Source organism: Pipra filicauda, unplaced genomic scaffold, assembly GCF_003945595.2.
Source record: "Pipra filicauda isolate LSUMZ 115617 unplaced genomic scaffold, ASM394559v2 scaffold80_size11013439_pilon, whole genome shotgun sequence".
In the NCBI taxonomy this organism is placed as follows: Eukaryota; Metazoa; Chordata; class Aves; order Passeriformes; family Pipridae; genus Pipra; species Pipra filicauda.
The window spans coordinates 6656923-6673193 of NW_024104987.1; the positions used below are offsets into that span (position 1 = coordinate 6656923).

The 16271-nt window shown below is 52.7% G+C and overlaps 3 protein-coding genes and 5 non-coding genes across 8 annotated transcripts; 3 read left to right on the top strand and 5 right to left on the bottom strand.

Moving 5' to 3' along the window:
• Positions 1–511: 511 nt before the first annotated feature.
• MRPL58 (mitochondrial ribosomal protein L58) lies at positions 512–2814 on the top strand. The gene is made up of 6 exons (XM_027749877.2): positions 512–687; positions 1128–1158; positions 1280–1339; positions 1958–2040; positions 2143–2312; positions 2580–2814. The coding sequence occupies exons 1-6, from the start codon at positions 523–525 to the stop codon at positions 2662–2664; spliced, it is 594 nt and encodes a 197-aa protein (XP_027605678.1). The 5' UTR covers positions 512–522; the 3' UTR covers positions 2665–2814.
• Positions 2815–3452: 638 nt separating this feature from the next.
• On the top strand, positions 3453–3525 carry TRNAR-UCU. The gene has a single exon. It is a non-coding gene; the product is annotated as a tRNA-Arg (tRNA).
• Positions 3526–4359: 834 nt separating this feature from the next.
• On the bottom strand, positions 4360–4432 carry TRNAR-CCU. The gene has a single exon. It is a non-coding gene; the product is annotated as a tRNA-Arg (tRNA).
• A 909-nt stretch (positions 4433–5341) lies between these two features.
• TRNAR-UCG lies at positions 5342–5414 on the bottom strand. Its single transcript has one exon. It is a non-coding gene; the product is annotated as a tRNA-Arg (tRNA).
• Positions 5415–7074: 1660 nt separating this feature from the next.
• Positions 7075–7147, bottom strand: TRNAR-CCU. Its single transcript has one exon. It is a non-coding gene; the product is annotated as a tRNA-Arg (tRNA).
• Positions 7148–7372: 225 nt separating this feature from the next.
• On the bottom strand, positions 7373–7445 carry TRNAR-UCG. Its single transcript has one exon. It is a non-coding gene; the product is annotated as a tRNA-Arg (tRNA).
• A 1260-nt stretch (positions 7446–8705) lies between these two features.
• Positions 8706–12635, top strand: LOC114003024 (5-hydroxytryptamine receptor 3A-like). Its single transcript, XM_027749529.2, has 9 exons — positions 8706–8751; positions 8940–9100; positions 9596–9640; positions 9737–9846; positions 10457–10623; positions 11379–11539; positions 11681–11891; positions 12115–12267; positions 12391–12635. The coding sequence occupies exons 1-9, from the start codon at positions 8706–8708 to the stop codon at positions 12633–12635; spliced, it is 1299 nt and encodes a 432-aa protein (XP_027605330.1).
• Positions 12636–13590: 955 nt separating this feature from the next.
• ATP5PD (ATP synthase peripheral stalk subunit d) lies at positions 13591–16083 on the bottom strand. The gene is made up of 5 exons (XM_027749585.2): positions 15605–16083; positions 14890–14986; positions 14341–14412; positions 13935–13997; positions 13591–13801 (listed from the first exon to the last, which is right to left on the bottom strand). Exons 1-5 carry the CDS (start codon positions 16036–16038, stop codon positions 13670–13672), a joined length of 798 nt encoding a protein of 265 aa, XP_027605386.2. The 5' UTR covers positions 16039–16083; the 3' UTR covers positions 13591–13669.
• Positions 16084–16271: the final 188 nt, after the last annotated feature.

The following is a 16271-nucleotide window of genomic DNA, read 5'->3' on the forward strand; positions in this document are numbered from 1 at the left end:
TTAGCACTCTTGAGCAGATAAGAACACAAAAGCTGAAGGATCCCAGGTGCAAAAACTAGACAATACATAAAAAAGGTCGGATGTGTTTTCCAGCACTGGCCATCACTGCTCTGCTCACCAAGGACCAGGGTGCAGAGACCCCATAATCACCCCTGACCTCCCTCATCCCCTCAAGGTGCTCTACACACCCCATGTACCCCACAGACGCCCCCCATGCCCCTCTCTTGGCACCCCACAGACCCTACATCCCCCTCTCAGACCCCCTCATATCCCCCCCACGGTGCCCCATATACCCCCACAGACTTCCTAAACCTCCCAGTAATGCTCCAGCCACCCCGCAGCCCCAGGACATCACACTCCCATGGATCCCACGGATCCATCCCCACGCTCCGCCACCACAGCCTATCTTATCCCCTTTATCCCACCCCGGCACTCCCTGCCCTGCCGGCCCCGCCCCGGAACGCGGCACGCGGCCGCCGTTTCCGCGGGGACGCCTGGCCGGGACGCACCGCGGGGGCCAACATGGCGGCGCACACGCTGCGGGCCCTGTGCCGGCCGCGGCCGGGGCTGGCGCTTCTGTCCGCCCGGTGCTCGCTGTGGGCCGGCATCGGCACCGAGTACCGGAGCTCGCACAGCCTGGACAAGCTGTACCCGCCGCGGCAGGACAAAAGCGCCGCCCGCGCCCCGGTAAGCGGGGCAGTGCGGGGAAGAGAAGGGAGGGCGAGGGGCGGAGTCGAATGTGTGATTGACATTGGGCGGGCGGGGCTCAATTGAGTGTTAGTGTTGGTGGGCGGGGCCGCCGTAAGGGGCGGGGCTAATGGGGCGGGCGGGGCTTTAGCACGAGGGGATACTATGCGGGTGGGCGGGGGCACCATGAGGGGGCGGGGCTTAGCCTGGGTGTGTGTAATGTGGGTGGGCGTGGTTTAGGCGAAGGGGTGGGGTTTAGTGCGCGTAGCTGTATATGGCATGTGGGCGGGGCGTGGATTGGTAGAAGGGGCGTGGTCTCTGTGGGTGGGCGGGGCCAGGCCGTGTCGAGCCGGGACCGCGCCCCCGGGACGGGCGGGATCCCCCGGGACCCCCCGAATCCCCTGGGATCCCCCCGACACCGCCCCCGCCGTGTTTTCCAGGAGCAGCCGCCCACCCTCGACATCCCCATGGGTGAGTCTCCCCCCGACACACCCGGGCCTGGGCGCCGTTCCTGGGCACCGAGTCCGTGCGCGGAGCTGAACGCGGGATCGGCCCCATCCCGGCTCAGCACGCGGCTGCCCTTCCCTTCCAGCTCGCCTGACCGTGTCCTACAGTCGGAGCAGCGGCCCCGGCGGGCAGAACGTTAATAAAGGTGAGGAATGGCTTCTCCCACGTGGAAAAATCATCATCAGCATCCATTGTTTTTCTGTACTGTGTGGCAAAATATTGAGAACTCAGAGTTAAACAGCATCATCACTCATTTTTCATTATCATCACCCTGCATTTTAACACAACTTCTGAGTCATCATGGGGCTCGAGACCACTGGCAGCACATTTGATTCCCCTAGAAACACTCTTACAGGGATCGTTCCTGCGACATGGAACACCCCCACCTCTATCCACTCTGTTTTCACTGATCACTCCACTGTGCAATAAATTCTCAGTTTAACTCAAAAAACCTGAAATACTGCCTGTTCTGCCATTGCCATTAAAAATAAGGTGGCTAGTGACTGGCTATAGCAATTAATCCTGTGGTGTCTAGAAAGGCAAACAGCATGACAGGTACAAGTTTGTCTTGCAGAGTGGTGTGTAAATACATAGCAAGAAAAATACTGGTCTTTCATTAATAAATACTGGAATAATAATTAATTCATTAATAAGACTGGAATTATCCCATGCTCAAAGCCAGCAGTGAACAGTGTGAATTGTCTCATAAAACTTACAGAGGCAGGCTGTGACATGGAAATAAAGCACCTGTTTTTCCTCCCAGTGAATTCCAAGGCAGAAGTTCGGTTCCACCTGGAGTCGGCAGACTGGATTCCTGAGGCTGTGAGACAAAAAATGGCACTGATGGTACCGACCCTCCCCCTCCGGCCTCGGTTTAAACGTCTCAGTGTCAGAGAGAACAATCCTAAGGAGGTTTCAGTGATCACATGACATTTTCCCCCCCTTCAGCACAGGAATAAGATAAACCGGGATGGGGAGCTGATTGTGACCTCAGAAGAGAGTCGCTACCAAATGAGGAATCTGGCGATTTGTTTAGAAAAAATCCGAACGATGGTCACGGAGGCCACAGAGAAACCCAAGGTGGTGTCTAAGGAGACAACACAGCAACTCATAGAGAGGTATCTTCATTAAAATGGTCTTTGCTTGGATTCAGGCTGTCATGTTACACGATTTAGTTTGCAGCACCTCTAAACAATCTTCTTCGTACTCATTTGGATTTCCTTTTTTAAGAAAAATCACTGATCCGTTAGATTTTAACTGCTTTCCAGGGTAATGTCCCCAGAACAGGGACTTTCTCCTACCTGTGGATGTTTGTTGGCTCATCAAATCTCAAAGCTGAATATCTAAATGTGTTCTTTGTACACTAAATGATCTTTTTGTTTTAGGGTGGAAAAAATGAACCGTGAGCGACTACGACAGAAAAGGATACACTCAAACATAAAACAGAGCAGGAAGGCGGATTTTGACTGAGAACAGCAGAGATCCAAGTCCTTGGCATTCCATCTTCCTAAATAAGTGGCACTGGCAGCTGTAGATGATGCTAAACTCATGAGCTATATTGAATAAAAATGGTCTAAAAGTGTAAATAAAAATATTTAACATCTTTTGAGCCCAACAATACAGCTGGACATCCTGTCAATCATTTTTCGGAAAAATTATTGTTCACATTTGAGAGGAACTAAGAATTCTGATTTTTGTCAGCTACTCTTTTTTTTTTTTTTTTCCAAGTTCTTTGTGTCCTCCATGCAGCCTGTGCTCCATCAGAGCACCCTCTGCTGCTGAACACAAAGCCAGCAGTAGATTTTTAGGGAAAGAAGGGAAGAGTTAAAAGCAGTCTTAACTATGTGTCTAAGTAGCATATAAAAGCATAAAATCATAAATCATTAAGGTTGGGAAAGACTTCTAGGATCACCGAGTCCAACTCTTAAGAGTATTCACTGTTTCTTTCCTTGATTTTTATCTAACAAAAAGAAGTGCGTGTCATTTTGTTAAGCTCAAACCACGGCAGGAATTTGGCACAAATCTCAGCACTAGAAGACAGAACCCACCTTGTGAGTGCAGGAGGCCTTCGAGTTGGGACTCCAAAAACCTCCAGATGAGTCTTTGGATGAGCCTTTCAGGCTTCAAGAGTTGCTCATTAATGGACACAGTTTAATGAGAATGAAGCTGGGGTGTGATGTGGGTTTCACCACTGCCAGATGGGTTTGCTTGGGGGGCTTAAAGAGACCAAAATTACCCTTTTTTTGAAGGGTGACAGGGCCCCGGTGGCCTAATGGATAAGGCACTGGCCTTCTAAGTCAGGGATTGTGGGTTCAAGTCCCACCTGGGGTGAGGAGAGGTGGTTCTGTTTTAGGAAAGCCCCAAATAAGAGAGGAATGTGCTCACTGTTGATCCCTGGGAGGTGTCAGGGCTCTGCTCTGCACCCTCGTGGCTCTGCTACAATCCATGCCCATCTCCCTTGGAAGGGGGGACTTTGAGCTCTCCCCTGACACAGCATTTACATCTGCAAAAAGAGGAGAGCTCATACACCCCAGATTCCCTCCAAAATGGGGTGCCAGGGGGATGCAGGATCACACCAATGTATCCTGACATCCATCCCAGGAAACACAACCCCAGGCTGGCTCTACTTCTCCACACCCTGCCCAGCACCAAGAGCAGATATGGTGTTTTCTCCCATCTAAAGCTTTTTTAACATGGAATCATGGAATCACTCAGGTTGGAAAACACCCCTAAGATTATCAAGTCCAGATGTATTCCTGGCAACAAAAGCCATTACACCAGCACCAACTGGCAGCTTAGCAGCAGCCTCAGCTGAGCCCTCCCCTCAGCAGGAAACCTCACTGCCAGGATCACCCACCGCTCGGGTCTCTTCTTCTCAAGATCGTAGCGTAAGATTTGCAGAATTCTAGTTAAAGCAAAAGCTTAAAGCCCTGGAGACCAGCACGTGACACCGGGGCACGGAGGGGCTGGGAATTTCAGGGATTAAAAGCGTATTGCCGGGTTGTCCCTGGTTTTACAGCAGGGAAAACATCTCCTCTGTGCCGGGATGTCTGAGACGGAGGAAGGGGAGCCACAGGGGGCTGCAGAAAGGGGCGCAGCCCATCAGGGACCTCCGCAGCACCGAACCCACCACGCCGGGAAACCCCGGGGGGGGAAAAGAGTCACCACCCCAGATGGGACTCGAACCCACAATCCCTGGCTTAGGAGGCCAGTGCCTTATCCATTAGGCCACTGGGGCGCGCACAATTCGAATTTGTGCGTCCTCACTTAACTCTCTGATGGCCAGAGGGGAGCGCGGGCGCTCCGCATGAAGATGGGGGGTCCCGCGCAGTATTCCCAGAGCTCCCCGTTCTGAACGGCCCTCGGAGCAAAGCCCCGCTCCCCCGCCAGGCCACGCAGCCCCCTCGAACCCCGCTCCATCTCCCCCTCGAACCGCCCAGAAACGCCATCGCGGGGAGCGGGGGAGGGATGGAGACCCCCGCGCAGCCCCGCGACGCCCGCCCGGCCTCACCCCCCGCCGGAGGAGCCGCTGCCCGACGCCGTTTTTCAGTGCAATAAAGCCCCGAACCCTCCCAGAATTCCCCCCGGGAACGGGGCGCTCCCGAAGCCGTCCCTGTTCGGTCCCGACCCCGCGGGGAGCGCGGCTGTGCCGCGGCCTCGGTGGCCGAGCGGAGAAGGCCCCGGACCCCGAATGGAGGGGTCACAGGTTCGACCTCTGCCCGCGGTGTGACAGCACCCGCTGCCCCAGCTCAGCGCAGCAGCGCCTCGCAGACAGGGGCGTGTGGGGACAACCCACCAACGCCATTAACACACAGAGGGAGCTCTGCCCCTCCCTCCGCCAGTAACTCACCGAACCTGCAGTACGGAAAAGCTCGTAACTGCTCCGCCCTTTCATTTTCCCAGGAACCGGCCCCAGCTGAGTCTCAGAGACCCCCCCGCCCGGCAGCAGTTCCAAGTATTGCCTCGCCTTTGGGCAGGAATGGCTCCGGACGCGGATTTGCGAGGCAGATTCCCACCCTAAATCTGCCCTCTGCATGGGCACGTTCCCTCCACTTTGCCCCGCTGATCCCTCCCGGGGGTTCTCACCCCTCTGGGAGCCACCGCCGGGGGAAATTAAACGCCTGAAATGTCTCTCGTGGCTTTAAAACAACCACGAAGGGACTCGAACCCTCAATCTTCTGATCCGAAGTCAGACGCCTTATCCATTAGGCCACGTGGTCCCCCATAGAGGTGCAACAGGGCAGTGTCACAAACCGGGGGAGTCCCCGGGTGCCCCTGTGTGTCACCTGTACCCACCCCTGTGTCACCTGTACCCACCCCTGTGTCACCCGTGCTCATCCCTGACACCCCTGTGCATCCCCCACACTCCATCCCTTCTGGGAGTGTGGCTGTTCCTCACGGCCCAACACTGGCAATAGGGGTGTCCCCCCACGGGACTCCCTGTGCCAGAGGGTCAGTGTAAATGTGACAGTCACAGTGTCACTGAGCAGCCAGTGATGGCCTCGCTACAGTATAATAGTGTGACACCACGGACCTCATTCACCTCCTGTTTCTTATCAATGACACCTCCTCTGTTCTCCTCCCACTGCATCTCCTCTTCCCAAAACCTGTGTTTCTCATCTAATCCCAAAAAAGTTTCCCAAAACTCCACCACAGGGCAGAAAGATATTTTTAATCAGCAGTCCAGCACCCAGGGCTTTGGCAGGCTTGCTGCTTTCCAGGCAGCAGAGCCCTTTCTTCCCACACCTAAGAGAGAAAAACTACTTAGAAAGAAACTTCACTTTATGTTTTCCTCATGTGATATCACCCTGACCACAGTTGGCTTTTAAAATCCATTAACTCCATAGGAAAAGACCCTCCAAGCAGCTTTTTAATGCCACAAATCTGAGAGGGCATTATCCCGAAGGCACTTACGGGGAGGCCTTTGGTCCCAGGGCAGCACAGCCGAACGCTGTGACCCCGATGACCAGCACTTCATGGAGACGTGGTTTCTGTCAGAGTAAAACTTCCTTCCCATCCAAGCTTGTCCTGCTCCGGGAACAGGTTTGGGTAACACCTGCAAGGTGGTCATGCCCCAGCACAGATGGGCTTCTTGTTGGGACTTGGATGCAGCCGATGATATAGGGAGCACCTGGAGGGGGTAAAAGTACATCTGAAATTCCCTGTTCAGCCCTGACTCAACACAGACCCAGCTCTGCTCAGATAAAGATTATTAAACAGCTGTAATTGCTCTGCTTTGGCACCTTCTGGGACACCTTGAAGGATGTCCATCCCTCAGCCAGAACCATCCTTTCACTAATATCCCACCAAAAATCAGCCTTTCACTAACACCCCTCCAAAAATCAGCCTTTTTATTAACACCTCTCCAAAACCCATCCTTTCATCTACAGGTCCCAAGGCAAAGCTGGTTGTTATTCCCTCAGTCACAGCCTCACTTGAGCACTGGGCACGTGGGACCGCTAAACCAGTTTGTAGCTGCTCCTCATTGTTTCCCATTCCCAGGGTATCTAAATTAGGGACCACTGACCTGGAGCAGACAACTCACCTGTCAGCATCACGTGCAGCAGCTGTTGGCACAGGGAGAGAGCCTGGAGCTGCCAGGGGGATCTTGCTGCCCCAAAACACGCCATGGACCACCCCGACCTCCCTCTCTGGTGCCGTGCTCAGACTCAGTCGTTCCTCAGCACTTCTGGGTTCTCCCGGTGCATCAACCTCCTTAGCTGGCATCTCCCACCGGACTGGGGAAAGTCTTCCCACCAAGCAGCCAGAGCCAGTGCCCGCGGGGCAGGAGCAGGAGGAGGAGGAGGAGGAGGCCCGGCGGCGCTGAAACGGGGAGAAAGAGCGCGGAAATGGGGTTGGCAGCAGCAAAAGGGGAAGGCTCACCCCAGATGGGACTCGAACCCACAATCCCTGGCTTAGGAGGCCAGTGCCTTATCCATTAGGCCACTGGGGCTGCGCAGGGCGCGCGCCCCGGCCCGCGGGAACGGCCCCGACCCCGCGCCCGCCCCGGGACCACCCGCGGGACCTGCGGGATGGGGGGACCCCGGGGCCACCCCGGGGCCGGGACGGGGCCGAGCCTGGGTTCGCCTTTCCCCTTCACCCCGCGGAGGGAGAGAGACGCCAGGGGAGAAGCGGGAAAAGATAGTTTAAAAGTAAGGGGAAGGGGGGGAAAAAGCACCGACCACGAAGGGACTCGAACCCTCAATCTTCTGATCCGAAGTCAGACGCCTTATCCATTAGGCCACGCGGTCGCTGCGCTGCAGCCCCCCAGTGATGCTGCCAACGCCCGGCATCGCCCCCCGCCCCTCCCGGGTACCCTCGGAGCCCTCGGGCAGCAGCCACGCTGGGGACACGGAGGGCTGGGGGGGACACGGGGGTCCATAGGGGACACGGGGGGCTGTGGGGGACACGGGGGTCCATAGGGGACACGGGGGGCCGTGGGGGACACAAGGGGATGGCAAGGGACATGAGGGGATGGCAGGGGACATGGCTGTTGAAGGACCATCCACTGCCACAGGGAAATCTGCTTCCAGGTGGGAATCAAGTGTGGGACTTGCAGGCAGCAATTTCTGTGCTTGGACCAGTCATAGAATCTCAGAAACACGCAATATCCTGGCTTGGAAGGGATCCACGACGATCATCGAGTCCTTGTGCCCCTTATGTCTGATTCAAACCCTGTCTCAAGAGCCCACACACTTCCCACCTTCTACCTCTGACACGGAGGCCACAGTAATAAGGTGCCATCCATGACTTCCCAGCAGGACAGGACTTTTCAAGCACACAAAGATTGGAGTCACTCCCCCACAAAGGAACCATCACTTCGAGTACATGGCTGGAATGACAGTGGAAAAAGAAGGCAGAGATGGAGAGCAGGGTGGCTGAGGGAAAGACAGAAAAAACCCCCAAAATCTCTGAGACTTTCATCTTAGCAGTGAGGACTTGGAGAAGATGGTCAGGAGCACAGGAGATCAACAAGGAGGCAGAACCGGAAAATCCATGGGTGCATGAAAGGCTCAGTGCTTTGGGAAATGAGGACATGGTGTGGGGTGCTATGGAGCAGGACCGGGATCAAAGGAGAGCAGCCTCTCCTTCTCCTCCCCGGCACTCCTCATGTCACACAAGCACTAATTCTTCTTCCACTTCAGTGGACTCTCAGCAGACTCTCAGCCCTATAAATGAGACAAAATTTGCTTCTGAGTAGCTCTGGCTCCCTGCCTTTTCTTTGTGGGAATGGGCCCTTTCTTCTCCTCTCCCTCAAATTGTTGGATTTTTTTTTTAATGACCTTAGTTTTCCTTTACCACAACCAAAGGCTGCTCCCAAGAGCCAGCTGAGTGCAGCAAGCCATTAGCAAATCCTTCCTTCCAAAACATAAATTGTCTAGTTTCTATTTACAAAAATCCATCCATCATTAATAAATATCAAATCAACTTCCACATAATAAATGACGTGTTCTGGACCCGTTCATAAGACACACGGTACCATTCGCCTCCTTATTGGGGAGCAGGAGACAATGCAGCGAGTTTTGGTAGCCATCCTCACCTTTTCTCTTGGGACAGGTAAGTGCAAGAGGGGTGGAAAAGCTCCGAGGAATTCTGTGCTCCTCTAGGGATTTTTTTGGAGAAGGGATTTTTGTGTGTTAATGATGTCTCTCACATCCACACCCTTTCTCTTTTGGTGCCTCTCTCTCTCACCATTTGAGATCCTGCCTGAGATTTCTGTGTTTCAAGTGGAATTGTCTTTCTAGCAGGGACTGCTCCAAAGTACCTCTGCACCTACTATGACATTGTTGACTACCTGAACATCTCCTCTCACGACAAGCTGCACACCTACATACTGCCTAAGACAAACATGAAGGAGCCTATGGAAGTGAAGTTGGATTTCATGCTGATGGCTATTCTCTCTGTGGTAAGGAATCAAAACGAGTCTTTATAACAGAAAACTGGGCGATTGCTAGACTGGGGGTTGAGTCTTCTGCCAGCAAGGCCATGGGGATGAGAATCAGCCCCTTCCTCTTCTTCAGCTTTCTGCTGTTTGAAAGCGCTTTTGGAAGATCTGGAGTATTTTCTCCCACTCCTTCCAGGAAAAAGTTGAGAGGCACATGCAGACAAGCAGCCTACTTTGTAGCAGGCTCCAAAAACACCCTGTGGCATTCCTGAATGGAGCAATGCACTTGCAGGGCACCACCATGGAAATGTTAGCAATAATCTATTATTTTTTCCAAACCTTTGGACTGTTTGCTGCTACTCTTCAGCTGTAGGGCCAAAAACCCTGAGGTCTCCTCCCAAGCTGAGTTCCTGCACTCTGTGCTGTCCACTGCAGGAGCCACAGGGAAAAGCTTCTGGGCTCTTCGCTGGATACACCTGAGAAAATCAGCCAAATATCCTCCCTTTGTTTCTCCAGGTGGAAAAGCTCCAAACAGTCAGTTTTTACTTCGTCTTGAACCTGGTAGGTGCCTCGAGAGCGTTTCTTTCCGGTGATGCCCTTCATGACACCTGGTGCTGAGCCCAGCACCCATTTTTCTCCTGCAACTTCTTCCCCCAGGAGTGGAAAAACCCTTTTGCAACCTGGAACCCGCAGGATTTCTGTAACATTTCTCAAGTAATTCTTCCCCTGGACTCCTATTGGTCTCCCCCCATCTTCATCTTAGAGCGGTAGGTTCCCTTTTCATTTTTATCCACTGGCTTATTGTAGGAAATGGGATAAACTCATATGGCTAAAAGTTGTTCCCATGAGCTCTCTATAACCAAGAACCTCGTAGTTTAGATTAATGGTGACCACAGTTTATACGAAGCACTTTGTGGCTCTGTAATGTTGTGAGATCTCCAGAAATGCCCTTTCTTGGCTGTAGCTAAAGCTGAGGCAACAGCAGAGACCGAGAGTGCTGTGGAATAAAGTGACCCTTAGCAGTGTGTGGACAGATACAGGACAGAGCTCGAGGGTCTGACAGAGGGATGGGCAACACAAACAGTTCTCCAGAGGAGGGAAAGAGAGAGAGGCAATGAGCCCCTGCCCCAGGTGAGAATGAAAGCAGAGGGCAGAGAGGCAGGAGTTGCTTAGGAGGTGCAGAATTACAACAAACCTTAGTCCCAAGGCACTCACCAGCCCTTTTTCCAGCCCTGGCTTCCTCTCCTCACTGCTGCATCCCGTGGCTGGGTGATGGCACAGAACCCCCTGAGAGGGTGTTCACAGCCAGGGTTGGGTGGGACTGAGACACAGGCGGCATCTCAGAGCTCAGTTGCTCTCCCCTTCTGTTTCCTGCAGAGTGGACGGGCAAAACTCAGACATGAATTACATGGTCCTCATGCACAACGGCAGCTTCAACTCCACCCGGCCCTTCCAGGTCACCCTGACGTGCAGTTTGATAATCCTCAAGTTCCCCTTTGACACCCAGACGTGCAACTTGAGTATAGCTTCATTTCTCTACCCAGGTACAGCTGCAGGCTCAGTTTTACCACCTCTGGGGTGAATTTGCAGAGGGAGGAATAGATGAGATGGACCCCGGTAACTCCTGGGTTCCTGAGCAGCACCAGACTCTCACATTGCAGGGCTGAGGTCATGCAAAACCAGGGAAAATGAGTTAAAACACTGCCATTCTGTTCTGGCACATTTCCAAGCAACATCTCTGGAAGAATCTGGATGTTCTGTGGCAAGTCCCTCCCAGGATTGATCTCTGCAAATGAAGAGACCAGGAGGCTTCCTGCAAAACCACTACTTGTTCACATACAATTTTGCAGGACTGATCTTTAAACCCACCTGAAAGACATGGAAATGAGAGAAAATTAATCATAGAATTGGTAAGGTTGGAAAAGAGCTCTAGGCTCATCGAATCCAACTATTAAAAGGACAGTTTCAGTAATCCAAACTGCAGTCAGAGTTATCCCAACAGGAAGGGTTGAAATATAAGCAGAGGTGACATAAAACCCACCAGGTCCCATCCAAAAAAAGACAACAGTCCTGACTTACCAGGGACTTCCCCCCAGATTCACATTCCCGGCCAAGACTCTTTCCCAGAGTCTTTTTTAATTTCTCCCTGACGGGCTAAGAAACCTCAGCAATGCAAGAAACATTGCCCTTCCCCATCTGCACCCACCCTCTGTTGGGTGGGACAGGGAAAGGAATAACTGACCTCTAACAAATATTGAAATTCTGCAACTTCTCCCCTCCTCTGCTCCTGTCCAAGCAGTAAGAGAGATTGTCATGAAGACAAGACGGACAGCATCTGAGAGCATGAAAGAGAGCCAGAGTTTCTTCCTAACTGATGGAGAATGGAAGTTCACCAATCTGAGCATCATTGAACGCACGGAAGTAGTGGATGATGAAGGATTTTCTGTGATCACCTACATGGTATGGCAGCGTTTTTGTATTATATTGCACTGATTTCCCACAAAAAAAGAAAAAGACAATTTTTTACATTAGGGAACCAGCATTTGCCAGCACAGTAAGTTACCTCCTGCTCACCTAAATTTTGCCCACCTTCTTCAACAGATTTCCATGGAGAGACGACCCACTCTGTACATTCTGAACCTGATCCTCCCAACGTGTGCCCTGTACCTGCTGGACATGGCTGTGTTGTTTGGACCCAGCTCTCTCGAGGAGAAAATCAACTTCCAGATCGCCATCATCCTTGGCAGCTCCATGCTGGCTGTGATCCTCAACAACAGCCTCCCAACTTCCTCCAACAAACCCCCTGTAATAGGTACCCATCTTTATCAAATCAAAACTGGTCTTTACACAGGTACTTGCCCTAAGGAAGAGTGTTTATAGACACATTTATGAACACTGCAGTCATGGACAGCTAAGAGTTTATCAACTTCTGGAGTTACTTTCCCCATTCCCCACCAGGCAACTGAAGCAGACAGGATTATGTAAGAAAATGCCAATTATCCAGGGCTTTCTCTTGTTTTCCTGCTGTTCTGCAGTGCTGTTCTTCCTGGGCACCTTCCTGCTCATGATCATGGCTGTGTTAGACACCTTCTTCCTGCTGTACCAGCAGCGCAAATCCCGGCCCTTGGACAAGGTTCTCAGAAGATTCCAGCGACGCAAAACAACCCAGAACCTCTTTAACAAAGCAGGTTTGGTGCATTTCACTGCAGGTTTGTTTGAGCCAGGGTGGGTTTGCTCAGGGCAAGCAGTGCCCCAGCTGTGGTGGCCCCACCAGCCCCCCCTGTGCTGACACTGCTCTTTGCTCCCTGCAGACGTGGGTGCCGAGCTGGCCAAGACACCCCTGCGCAACCAGCCCGTGACACACCTGGCCAAGGAAGGTCTCCAGCATCTGAGCCCTCCCAAGAAGGCCCAGGGAGGAGGGCAACCTGCCAAGGGCCACTGGCGACCACAGGAGCAGAACTCGTTTATGCCAGTTCTGGAGAAGGTCCTTCTCTACAGCCACTTCTTCCTGTCCCTGGTTTTTTTCACTCTTATTTCTGTAAAATGGAGCAGCTAAAGGCCAGCTCTGCACAGTGCTAGTTCAGTTGTTCCCCACTGTATCACTTCTGACCCCTCTGCTGTAGTTTGTTCTTGCTTGAATCACAGAGCTGCAGTTGTTTCGGATGCCTAAATAAAATTAAAACCCAAACCCACAAGGCCTGAGGTCTGCATTTGTAGTGCTTTGTACTCTGGTTCAGTAGAACTACAGATGTTTCTACTGTGGGCTAGCAAGGTATTTGAATAGAACAATTGTGAAATCTGGGGTAACACCTTCACTCTACCCATCTATAACTCTTACCTCAAACATGACCAACAGGAAAAGCAGTTGATTTCCTGCTCTTTGAGATACTTACATTTTGGGGAAAGGTGTTCAAGAATTCCACCTCAGATAATTAAATAAAACAATGTAAGTCTGAAGTGTTTGTACTATTGTTTCTGTGAGTTCCAGTGAGATCAGCAGCATTCGGAAAACCACGACAGAGAGAATAATAAGATCACCAGAATTAAATGTTTTTAAAAAGTAACTACAAGATAACTTTTCTTTATATGCATCTGAGCATATCAACACTCCTTCAGCTCCTGGTGCAAATGGCTTCTCCCAAACAATCACAACCAGCCTAGAAAATGGTCCTATACGTCTGTCTGTAGAACTCCTGAGACACTCCAGACAAACACAGATCACTGCTAAACACACTCCAGCATCCCAAAAAGCTTCTCCCATTCAACTTCTAAGCAACTGTCCGCTTGCAAGGCCAGGAGAACTCCATTCCCTGTGGTTACACAGAGGGACAAAGGGTTTATTTGCCTTACAGAGGATGTGACAAGACTCAGTTTGATGAGCAGGTAAGGGTGGGATCTTGGTCCTTGCTACAAAAGCAAGCTCACAAGTAGAAAAGAAAAAATTGAGGAAAAGTGGGATATTTGCAAGTTGGCATATTGCTCCACATTTCTCAAAACTCATGTCTAAGATCTAAGCCACAGACAGGAGGGAAAGCTCTTTATTTATAAGATCATCGAGTCTGACAGTCGTTGAACAGCTCCCAGACTGGTTTACAGATCAGCAATGGGCTTGTGGGGCCAGTATGGGTATTTCTCCTTGTCCAGTTTGGTTTCAGGGAAGGCTTCATGCAAGTCTTCAAACGTCATCTGCTCAAAGGGAATCATGCTCTTGAGCTTCTGGAGCTGCAGTGGAAGCAGAGACAGGCACGTTACAAGTCACTGCTCAGCAAGAAGGAGCAGAGCACACACAGGTGAGAACAAGGGGTGTGCCAGGGTGGGTTACAGACAATATTCCCCGAGGAAGGTCCAGCCTCACCTGTTGCTCATACTGGGCAATCCGAGCTTTGGAAGCCTGAACATACTCAGCAGTGCTCTTGGCCTGAGGAAAGCAGAGGATGTGGTGAATGGGGTTGTGATGATGACAGTGACCCAGGGTGAACCTGCACCCTCGTGCTTTAAACTGGCATTAAAATCCACCATCATTACACTGGGTAAGTGAGAGAATCTCAATCAAATCCCAAACAGCCAAACCCTTCCCTGTGCAGAGATGCCCTTGCTAAGCTGAAAGCCAGAGACAGACACCAGTGAAGGGCAGAGCTGTGCTCTGGCTCAGGCTCTGCTCTGGCTCAGGCTGTGCCTGTGAAGGCACATCTAGGACATCCCTTCCCACCTCACAGAAGGCAGAGTAAACCCCAGCACTAGGGAATGGTTCAAACACTTACAGCTTCCTTCTCCTGGGCATCAATCTTGGCACTTTGGGTATCCACTGGCTCAGGAACCTTCAGTGCACTGAACTGTAAATTGAAAGAGAAGCTTTTATAAGGTTTGTTTGATTGAGATAATCATTCACACCGAGAATATGCAGCATTCCCTCCTTTCTTCCCAGGATTTGCCCACAACCATGTAGGTTAATGAGCTAAAGCTGATCAGTGCAGCTGTCCCATGACCCTCCCAGGCAGCACCGCTCATCCAGGAGCTTCCAGCCTTCTCCTCTGTCCTGCCCACCACCCTTATGACACCCAATACCACACATTCATCACAGCACCGTAAGGGAGCAGGAAGGTCTAACACCAAAGATTTTTCCTATCACAGACTTATTTCCCCCAGGACAAAGCTCTCAGACCCATCTGAGGTCAGTGGGTGCTCCCAGTTTTGGAAAGCAAATTTTCACAGTGACAAAACCAAATTCTTCTGCCAATCCTGGTGTTTTCCTCTCAACACCACCCAATGAAACCTCTAGAGAGGTTGCTCCAGCTGGCAAAGAGACTGACCTTCTTCTGAAACTCATCCACCATGCCAGCCTTGGCAACATTAGCCTTGTAGAAAGCCCAGTCGATGGCCGGAGGCTTCTCTGGCAGCGCTGCCAACCTGAAGGGATGGAGGACAACAGACATGAGCACTGACCTGAGAGCCAGGAGAGCCTGCTGAGTTTAGTTTAAATATTTCTGGGTTTGCCATCAACAAGCCATTTCTGCAAGTCCCTCTGCCCTTGGAACAGGCTTCTTTGGACAGAGAACTCAGCCCGCTGCTCTGCCCTGCTTCACTCAGCACCTCTGAAGCTCCCTGAAGGACAGAGGGGGCAGTTTCACAACACTGAGCCTCAGGCAATCAGCAACATCAATTGCAGTAGTCACCCGTATCAGGCAGTGGACGCTGAAGGATTTGAAAACTAAGGATTCAAGAACTGCACGTGAATCCTTACAGCACTTAACAGAATAACAAAGCTCCTAAAATGTCCTAAACGCGCCAAAGCAAAGCGCTCTCGCGAACCCACAGCCACGGGTTTACCCTGGGGAAGATTAACTAAAGATGATTTGCCAAAAAAAGCCACCGGCTGCCTCAAGGTGACCTGCTTTAATACCTGCTGGGACGCTCCTGCGGGACCACAGACAGCGTCAGTCCCGGCACTCACACCGGGGCTGTGCCGGGGGCTGAGCGGCCCGGGAGGAGCGGGGCGGGCTCTCCCGGGGCCGGGCGGGCACTCACCGGGCAGTCAGGGCGTCGTTGCGGGTCTTGAGCGCGTTGTACATGGGCCGCTGGTTCGGGGGGACCCGCTCGGCGAAGGCCGCCCAGTCCACGGCCTTGAGAGCAGCTCTGCGACCCGCCATGGTGAGACCTGGGCAGGGACACGGCGGTGGGAACGGGGACGGGGGGACACCGGGGATGGGGACACGGGGGGATCGGGGCACTGGGGGTGGGGGGACGAGAGGGCTGGGGCTCGACAGGACCGGGACACTAGGGATGAGGACGCGGTGGGGATGAGGACACGAGGGGGATTGGGACACGGGGTGAACGGGGACACTGAGGATGGGGACATGGTGGGATCGGGACATAGAGTGAATGAGGACACTGGGGATGGCGATGGGGACACGGGGGGGATCAGGACGGAGGGGTCGGGGTACTGGGGTTAACGGCGACATGGAGGGGATTGGGACACCGTGGAATGTGGACACGGCGGGATGGGGGCATGGAAGGGATAGGGAACATGGAGGGACGGGGACATGGTGGGGATGAGGACACGGGGGAATGGGAGCACGGGGGGCACTGGGGCCGCTCTTCAGCCCCGCCGGGACCTCACACCGCTCCCCACCCCCCCACCTTCACCGGCCCCCCAAGCCGCAGGCCCTGCCCGTTCCCGTTCCCCTCGCAGTCC